A 9,896-nucleotide genomic window follows, 5' to 3' on the forward strand; every position below is an offset into this window, starting at 1 on the left:
CTTAAAAAAGATTTTCATCAAATTAGTGTTGGATCCCTTTTGAAATTACATGCTCTTTCATATTTCATGAGGAGTTTCTCATTATTTCACCAAAAAATATCAGAAACCTGAAGCTAGGTCTCAACCAAAACTATGCGCTCCCTTTAAGTTGAGTGCAGTTAATTCAAATATGCTTGCTCATTAACGAATTTGAATGACCGAGGGAAAGACGATGTTATAATATTGACGAATTTGAATGACTATTCTAATACTGCCAAGATGCTCATAGTGACGAATTAATTGCGGCAAGTTGCTATTTGAGTGCTGATGCTTTTTTCAGCGCCCAAAGTCGATTTTGAACGCTTATTTTTACATCGCGATCGCATTTCGGATTGATTGTTCGGAAATGTTTAAAATGATTGGGGAAAGTTTTCTACATTCGGATAACATTTTTTTTTTCTTCTCATTTGCATAACTTCCTTCATGTCAATTAGCTTGCCCATGCCAATGATTAGTAGGGCCTATCTGGCAATAGTTCTTCACGTGCTACGGACTCCTGTTTCCCCGCATGTTTCTTCCTTCTTTTCTCCCTTCCTTCCTTCTCGCTCTAACCTGTCCCTTCCCTTTGTTCAATTGTTTGTTCAGTCTACGTCTTTGTTTACCGTGTGCGTCTAGTCCCTCTGTGTGTGTGTGTGTGGGGGGGTTTGCTTGTGTGTGTTTTCGTCCAAGTAAATCTATTCTGTTGTAAGTCCGATGTATAATTGGCTCACCTTTCCACAAGCTTGTCTGTTACGTTGGTTTCTCTTTTCCAATATCACAAATATTTTGAAGAATAAGTTTCATATGTAAATGCACATAATTATATTGCAATATATCGTTTCTTTGAATCTCTAGCGATAACAAAGGTGTGTAATTAGAGATAGAATTTCATTTTATATAACAGGTTTTTCATTGTCTCACAAAAAAGTTGGAAATCTGAAGCTCAATCTAAACCAAGAGTACATCATTCCTTTAACCCTTGCATGCGCCCAGGCACTTAATTTAAAAGGAAATGAAAACCCAAATACTATGGATTGGTTGAAAAACAGCCGTAAGCTGGCAGTGTCTGTAGAACAAATCAGCGAAGTTTGAGGGGGAAAAAAGACAATCAATTCAAACGTTTTTAAATTTTTGGAGCCTCAATCGTTGGATCAGAAGACAGTGCTTTGGCGTCATGCATGAGCAAGCATATAAAGAAAGTATAAGAAAAATTCAACATATTTTCATTTTCCCAGCATATTGAAAAGAAATCCACTTGATTAATCTCTTTTAGAAAAAAGAAGTAACCATTATCCTTAATATAATATGTCAGTAAGAGGAGAGAATGTGTATACTTCTCACAAGATAAATATGAAATTTTGTTGAGTTCTGTTATATTTGAAAATGTCGTTTTCTATATTTTATGGGTGCAGAGAAGAAATGAAAGACATCATGATAGTGTAACGATGTCGAACTAAGAAAAGCCAATACTTATATTTAGCAGAAAACAACCCAAAACTGCGATAACAAGAGAGGAATCTGTTTCCAAAAAGTGGCACCCGCTGTTTGTAACTGTGATTGTAACCCTTACCACGGCAAGAAGAAGAGGGATGTCTAGAGCTATATGTAACATTTTGTTTCTTTGCATTTGATATCAGTACTTACCCTCACAGGCCAACAGCATGGATATATTATCAGGGTCCGAAAAAGACCATGTTCGCGTTCTGATGTGTTGTACGCCTCGCTCCACTTCAACGGTATTTGCAAAATGCCTGAGCTTCGTTCCCGAGTCGCAAATTTTCTTCGAGCCGTATGGCTACTGCTACACATTCCTAGATAAACTGAGGTCGGCAGGAATCAGTGTTGACTTAGATTCAACAGCACCTTACAAGCACATCAGTCAAGAGACTTGGCAAGACCTAATGGAACAAAGACCTGGAGAAACTAACATAGTGGATTACAACATGTTCAAGTAAGACATAGCTACTCTTTGTAATCGATACAATATCAATTCTCGTCTTTTTTGTTGTTGTTGCTGTCAGACCTAAAAGAAAATCGTCTTGCAACAATATTTACCGTAAACAATATTATCATACACATTTACGAGGAATCTGAAGTTGTTCAAAATTCAATGTTTCATTTCTGCATTTACACAAAAAAAGCACTCGGAATCCGCAGACCCAAGCATCTTATAATATAGTATAAGATATATAATTCTTATATAGTTGAATGAGTTATATTATAATTAGCCCTAATTTTGAGCTTTCTTTTTTATTCGTTATACTCATTCTTTTCTTTTATCTATTCCTTTCCTACATTATGTACATATATCTCGGTGATCCATCGCACCATGTGCCTCGCGTGTGCGTTTTTTTTTTTTCGGCCAAAACGCGCCGTGTGTGTGACGTGTGTGTGCGTTGGTGCGTGTGGAAGGGGGGTGGGGGGTCCGCAGCCCCTTGATTACATGTAGTATCACATTCATATCACTATGCATGACAGGATGGTCATCAAAACACACCCTTAGCATTTCACTGGCGGATCCAGGAATTCTGTAAAGGGGGGGGGGGGGGGGAGGGCGTGACTAATATTTCTGGTGCCACTTCCTAGTTTTATTTCATTTTTTTCTTTTTATTTCTTTTGTTTTAACGAAAAATAAAGGGGGGGGGGGGGCGTGCACCGTTTGCGCCCCCTCTGGATCCGGCACTGCATTTAGTATCATATTGATTTCATTGTAAGTTTACTAGCATTCAACAAATGGACCTGTTCAAAAGACCCGTAAACTCGCTTAAAAAGAGAGAGAGAGAAAAAAAAAAGAGAAAAAAATCCTGAATCCTGTCGGTGACCAGGATCACTAACAAAATTTCACCATCTGTTCCTTGGGTCATTATTTACTTTTCCGTAAAATGTCTTCAAAATCTGAGTTATGCTGCAAACAGACAGACAAACAAACTAGCGTCGGCCAAAACAGCCCTACAGCTTTGCCTGCCCCCCTTGACCTCTAATTAAGATGTGGACATAGATTAAGCATGTCCCTGAATTTTCTCTCACGTCAGAAAAGAACATGGGGAGATTGCCATGTTTCTGCATTTGTTTCCATTTGATTTTCAACCACCTAAAAAAAAGAATATCTCCAGATGTTATTCTCCCATGTTCTCCGAAGCGAAAAACAATGTCATTTGTTGTCTCCTGCATTAGTGGGAATTTGCTATTAATTCTGTGTAGCCTAAACTTCAATCCATCTTTTCACTCTTGAGGAGATTAGAAAGTCGCCATTGAACTTTCGAAAGTGTGGCATGGACATTATTATGTAGTGGACTCCGAATATAACGATGTCCTCAGGACCGGCAGTTTTCTTTCGTTGTTCTAATAAATCGAAATTTCGTTATAACTGAACAAATTAATAATAAAAAGAAAACGCACACACACACACACACAAATACACAGGGAGGATAATATTGCGGCCTGAATATTTATTTCGTTGTTACCAGAATTTCGGTATAACCGTATTCGTAATAACGGTACTGCTCACTGTACGTACTTACATTTTTGGGAAACTCACTAGGCCTTCTTAGCGACCAAATCTCGGCAAGAACCCTCAGAGTCCAAAAGCCTTCCCGTAAACGCTCGGACATTCTTGCGAACTAGTTTTAAAGATAAACATTTGCCCGTCTCTCAGTGTTAAGTAAAGTCCGCTAATAGATTACTTCACAATGGATTAGAACCAGTTCAAAATTTGATGGAGGTTGCACTAATATTAATGATAGTCATAAGGTCTTCTTTTATACTCAGGGTAGACTCTTCAGTGTTGCGACTGCTCTGTCAGAGGGCCCTACTATTATTATTACCCTAGCATTGCCAGGTGCCCATTTATACATCTGGGTCGAGAGGGACATGGTGGGTGAGAACATCTTGTCCAAGGACGTAAGCACTGGGCGGAATTCGAACTCGGGTCCTCCGATCGGGAGTCGGGAGTCTCATCCACCAGTGCCGTATATTAAGAGAGTCTGGCCAACTCGGTTTTTGGCTTATGTGTTTTGAAGCCTGTGATTGGTCAAAAGCTGGTCCCGTGATCTACAGGCGCCATGTCGTTACCAAAGTCAATAACGCGGGCGCGAGCAAAGCTCATACGCAGTGTCCATTGTTCATTACGCGCAGCTACGCGCTAATTTTGTTTGCCTTTGGGAAATCCCCCAATATCAGTCACGGTGCAGTGGGGATAATGAATTGTCATTGCCGTTGTCTACTTTATTGAAGTAGAAGGTATATAATATATCATTTTAAAGTTATTTTGATATGTTTCTGCGAAAAACTGAAGATTTGTCATGCCTAAATTCCTGCCCCAGCATGACGTTGCTTGAACCACCTGACTCATGTGTAATGATGCACCGCTTTCCGACAGATCCAAAACGAAGGAAAAAAAAAGTGAGAAATCAGTGTGCGACGGGAAAACTGTATGATATGTTTTTTTTTTTTTTTTTTGGATTCCTCACGGTGTCTTTCAGACTATCCAAGTTTTGATTTACATTTGTATGCCACCGCCATAACGTACGAAGTGTAGCCTGAGGCATCTGTTTTGGTCGTCCGTCCGTCCTTCTGTCTGTCCTTCATTCCGTAATAATTTTTGGACACCGTTTGTAATGAAACTGTTGACATAAGATGCATATGTGTGAGTGGACGAAGTTTTGCCTTTAGCTTATAAACTTTTGTGTGAAAGTGAAAGGTCAAAATCATGTACATAATGGTTAAATTCTTAAAACAATATCACTATTTCCCACATATCTACATGCAATTTTTGAAGGTGAGTACATGTATTTCCAGACAAAACTTACTGCGGCGACTATGATTCTCTTGTGATTTATTTATTTATTTATTCATTTATTGGGGGGGTAGGGGTGGGGGTCATGGGACGGGCCAAAGGTCAAGGATCAATGTCAGGTAAAATGTTAAAAATCTAGTATCTATTGTTAGGATATTATTACCCAGTTCCTCCGTACCTTGGAGATTACCCAATGCAAAAACTTAAAACCAAACACGGTATTCGCATGCCATCATTACTACACAGTTACGCGTATATTTATAGGGAAAGATTTTGGCCATGATGGTCAGAGGTCAGTGAAAATAGTAAAATGATAAGATTTTCCACATATTTTTTAAAATAACCACTCAAGGTATTGCCATGAAGTATAGATAGGTCAACTGACGAGTAAAAAATGCTCAAATTCCTTAATACTTGCTCTCTTAAACAATAAAAGTCATCCATTCACACTTAGTTCAAGGAAAGTAAACACTCGACGTATATATTATATCTTATGACAAACATGCCATTTTTTCTGTCAATTATATGAAACTGACGTGTAACATTGTCAAGACGTACTCTACCGTATGTACAAAAAAAAAATTACAACGGGACTCTCCGCATTGATATCTTTAAAGGACAAGTTCACCTTCATAAACATAAGGATTGAGAAAATGCAACAATATTAGTAGAACACATCAGTGAAAGTTTGTGGAAAATTGGACAATCGATGCAAAAGTTATGAATTTTTTAAATTTTTGTGATGGAACCGCTGGATGAGGAGACTACTACAGCTTGTGAGTCATATGCGTACAACAGTATAAAGAAAATATAAAAGAAAATTCAACATATTTTCACTTTTTTCGCATAATAAAAGAGCAATTGACTTGCCCCTTTCTAAAGGCAGGGGGAATAATATTACCCATAACATTTATCGGTAACGAGTCAAGGGAATGTGTACTTTTTTCAAAAGATGGAATTTTGTGAAATTCTCTTTATATTTTCCTTATATCGTTGTACGCATGTGACATCTAAGTTATTCATACACTGCAGTAGTCTTTTCATCCAGCGGGTACTGCACAAAAACTTCAAAAATTCATAACTTTTGAACGGATTGTCTGATTTTCCTCAAACTTTCACTGATGTGTTCTACTAATATTGCTACATTCTCTCAATCCTTATGTTTATGAAGGTGAACTTGTCCTTTAAAAATAGTCAATCAATCTAAATACAAATTCATGGTATGAAACTATAACTCATTGCCCACATTATTTACAGAAAACCCCATTCGATTTGCTTCAGTGGTCAAAGAAAAATTAGGGGTTTTGTAGAAGATGTCAGAAATCTCTTCCCTCCAAGTTCTGTATATTGTATTCTCACACAAGAGCATCGTAAGAATCAGACTCATGACATGCTTTACAACAATCCACTTTTCTCTGTGACCGCTTTACCAAATTGAGAGCTAAGATATTGTATTTTAAGACTCTGAAGTAGCATTTAAACAGTTTAATCCTATTGGGTGTTATCAATGCGAAAATCTGATTGTAATTTTTTTTTTTTTTTTTTTTTTTTTTGGGGGGGGGGGACATACTGTACACCTGCTAAGAGAACATGGCTGAGGTATACGCCGGTAGCCATTTGGACAATTTTATTTGTTTTTAAACTATATCTATATCAAATGATCCTGAACGTGTAGTTTATATTTGGTACGGATGTCACTGAGGATATCCCTAATCATCATATGTTATCCAGGTATTTGTGCTTTCGTTCAATTACAGGTCTTTTTTAAAAACTATTTCTAAACAATTTGAGATCATTTTACATACCTTTAAGGTATATGAAATGATCTCAAATAATAAGCACTTGCCGATGACGTTTCATGTTGTACATTGTACATAGGCGTTTTCCTTTTGGATTACCTAGAAGGCCTTCATGTCTGTTCCATACATAACTATATGGTACTAAATAGGATGGTAATTGAGGGTTATTTACGTGCTAAACAGTAATAAGTTAATAACTGTGGAATTCGTCTATTGCCTGTGCACTGCTAGGATTGTAGATTTATTTATCATGTTGTACAATATTCTTGTTCCCTGGACAGCTTGCTAATACAATATAGCATACAGTCTAGTGAAAGTGTACGACACCGGCATACTGTGAATTCTTCTTTTATTTTTACAGCAAAAAAAAATATATATTTATATTCAAGAATTATGTCCTTTAGACAGCTTCCCTATACCTGGGTGCTTGTGTCTGCAATTGTCTATTCAAATGTGTAAAATGATTGACGATTGTTGGCTTTGTTCAACATGGATGGAATGAAAGAATGTCCCTCCCCCCAACCTACACCCTTTCTCTCTCTGTGTCTCTCCCTCTCTCTCTCTATAATAAAAAAAAAAAGTCAAGCAATACAGTGCCTTGCGCCTTTGGGACGCCTGCGCGTAACGCTAACCCCCAAGCGCACACGCTAAAACCTTAAGCGCACTGTACGCTGGGTAACGACATGGCGTCCAATTTATGAGTTGGCCAGACTCTCTTAATATACGGCACTGTCATCCACTATGCCATAGCGCCCCCCACATTATTACGTTATTCAAAAGATGACTGATAAATCAAGGTAGTCCATTGATTTTAATGAATGCTAACTGAAAACACCCTTCAAAGATCTGTTAAACTTTTGTGGATATATTGTAGTCTATCAAAGTGTCAATTGAATTGAATTGTTTTAAATTGACTTGACTTGTCCATGTCACAACTGTCTTCAAAATCTGTGATGGTATGCTGTAGATACACACTGTATGCAGTGATAACTATTAGAAAGATAGTATAGAAATCAACGTGCTATTTCCGATTCTATTCCAGGTATCCTAACATCAAGAGGCTTCTCGACAATCCGACCCAAACAAGAAGGTAATCTTCGTCAAGGATATGGCGTACGGTATGAGTTACTCCACTCAGTTTTTACCGGATAGATCATCAAACTACCGGTTTGCCTTCCTAATACGACATCCGATCAGAGTCTTCTCGTCCTGGAGACGCGCCGTCTTAAATATCCATGATATTCTTCCGAAGGTACTTACCAGTAGCAAAACTTCCGATGCAAGTAAGGGAGGCGATGCAAGCTCTTCGGAGGCCTTTCATGTCGGTAACGACACGGCAAGTTGGTATAGCCCTCCTGGTCTTTTCTACAAGGAGCTGTATGACCTATGGACTTTCGTGATGGAGAAATACGATCCGAATCCGGTCATTGTGGACAGCGACGATCTGGTGTCAGATCCGTCGACTGTGCTGCCAAAATTCTGTCAAAAACTGGGTATTCCATACTCAGACGCCCTGCTGGAATGGGACGGAAACCCGAACACTACGGATGACTGGGTGTGCGGTTTCGTGAAACCCAGTGAGTTTGACTTTATGAAAGTCTACTGTGGCACTGCCTTTAACTCAACTTGCTTTAAAGGCTCTTCTTCCATGCCGTCTTTTGAAAGTTTGACTCCGGATGTCAAGGATTGCGTGAAACGTGCCATGCCATACTACCTAGAAATGTCTGCCCGGAAGATCTGATTGAAATTGTTAAAAGCATGCCAAGGGCTTCAAAAAACCCTCACCTCAATAGAGTTTTTCTTTAAGATTATGTGCTATTCTGCATAAGACGAATGTTGCTGTATTCATCCGCACTTACCCTTTTACTTAATACCGTTATTGTTACGTTAAGTTTCAATAATCACAATGCACAATGAAAGCTTAAAATTATGATAATTGATGCTGTTGTGTTTAGTTGGTTATTCATGGAGTAGTGTATTGTTAAGGGATCTGGGGCTAATCACTAATTATTAATTAAAAATTATTTGAGTCTTCCTTTTATGAGAACATTTTGTATACAGTTTGCATTTGTTTTGGTTTTACTTGTTCCTGAACCATTATACGTGTGATCTATCGTTTACAGGTAAAGATTTGTTGGTATAATCAAGTTAATTTAGTTCATTGTTTATACTTTACAACGCCGATCTTACTGGAGAATCTGAGCAGGTTTTTTGTTTTCAAAACTAATTGCTTTGAAAGTATGAATCTTAAGTATTACCACAGTACCACCTTATTCTCTCTGCCACACCATGACTAATACCCCGTTTTATACTAAGGAAAAAGCGGGTTCTGAAACCCCCTGTAGCCGCTTCGAGCAGGCTTTCAGCTCAGTATAAACAGACAGAATTCAGAAAAGGCGATCCGGTCGGGTCGGGTCCGGTCGGGTTCTGAAACCTCCTACGGGGGGAGGTTTCAGAACCCGCTATAGCAGGCTCGAGGAGGCTCGACAGCAGTATAAACGCTAGGGGGTTCGAAAAGCCGCTTTTTTTGCCGACCCGGAAGTTATCACTGGAGGTCATCGCGCGTTCATGATGTAAACAAGCAACTGCACCGGATCGCGAACCCACGTTGTTATAAATTCGCGCTCAGCAGTCACGTTTCCGCGCGAAAGTGATGCCACGAAAGCGCGCGCCGGTTTTCGGAGGGGAATTCGGTTACCATAGGAACGGAAGCCGTGACCCTGCTAAGACCCGCTCGGGCCTGCTTTCGCTCGCGCAGTATAAACAGACGAGAGCCCGCTTTTTCGTAGCGGGCTTTCGAACCTCCTCGAGGCGGCTGGAAAACCCGCTCGCAGTATAAACGGGGTATTAGAGTCTTTGTTCAGTATTAAGCCAATACCGCACCACACGACTGCAAGAGAAGGCGCAAGCACACCAGTCGACGTTTGCAGCAGAGTGGTTAAAAAAAAAGTTGTGTGTACTGCTGTTCTCTACCCATCCACAGGGGCGGATCCAGGAATTCTGTAAAGGGGGGGCGTGACTAATATTTCTGGTGCCACTTCCGGGTTTCATTTCATGTTTTTTCTTTTTATTTCTTTTGTTTTTACGAAAAATAAAGGGGGGGGGCGTGCGCCGGTTGCGCCCCCCTCTGGATCCGCCACTGCATCCATGCATATTCACTCGCATTTGAAATGGGCCGGTCGTGTTGGGAATTATTCCTGTCTATTTATGAATAATCGGGGCTCCTTTGAAATAAGGCATTTTGTAGTTGAATTTTATAGCTCATGGGCACATTGGTGGAATAT

General features: G+C 39.4%; 1 protein-coding gene across 1 annotated transcript; it reads left to right on the plus strand.

Annotated features, from left to right (window-relative positions):
* The first annotated feature begins 1,679 nt into the window (after positions 1 to 1,679).
* Positions 1,680 to 8,353, plus strand: LOC139739464 (uncharacterized). Its single transcript, XM_071650070.1, has 2 exons — positions 1,680 to 1,896; positions 7,671 to 8,353. The coding sequence occupies exons 1-2, from the start codon at positions 1,680 to 1,682 to the stop codon at positions 8,351 to 8,353; spliced, it is 900 nt and encodes a 299-aa protein (XP_071506171.1).
* The last annotated feature ends 1,543 nt before the right edge of the window (positions 8,354 to 9,896 follow it).

This window comes from Diadema antillarum, unplaced genomic scaffold, assembly GCF_040938485.1.
Source record: "Diadema antillarum isolate AM-2024a unplaced genomic scaffold, OU_Dant_1.0 seq00000799_RagTag, whole genome shotgun sequence".
NCBI lineage: Eukaryota > Metazoa > Echinodermata > Echinoidea > Diadematoida > Diadematidae > Diadema > Diadema antillarum.

Coding starts and splice junctions, on each gene's coding strand:
- LOC139739464 (XM_071650070.1), top strand. CDS start 1,680: ATGGATATATTATCAGGGTCCGAAAAAGACCATGTTCGCGTTCTGATG. Junction 1,897..7,670: donor AGCACCTTACAAGCACATCA/GTCAAGAGACTT, acceptor CCTAACATCAAG/AGGCTTCTCGACAATCCGAC.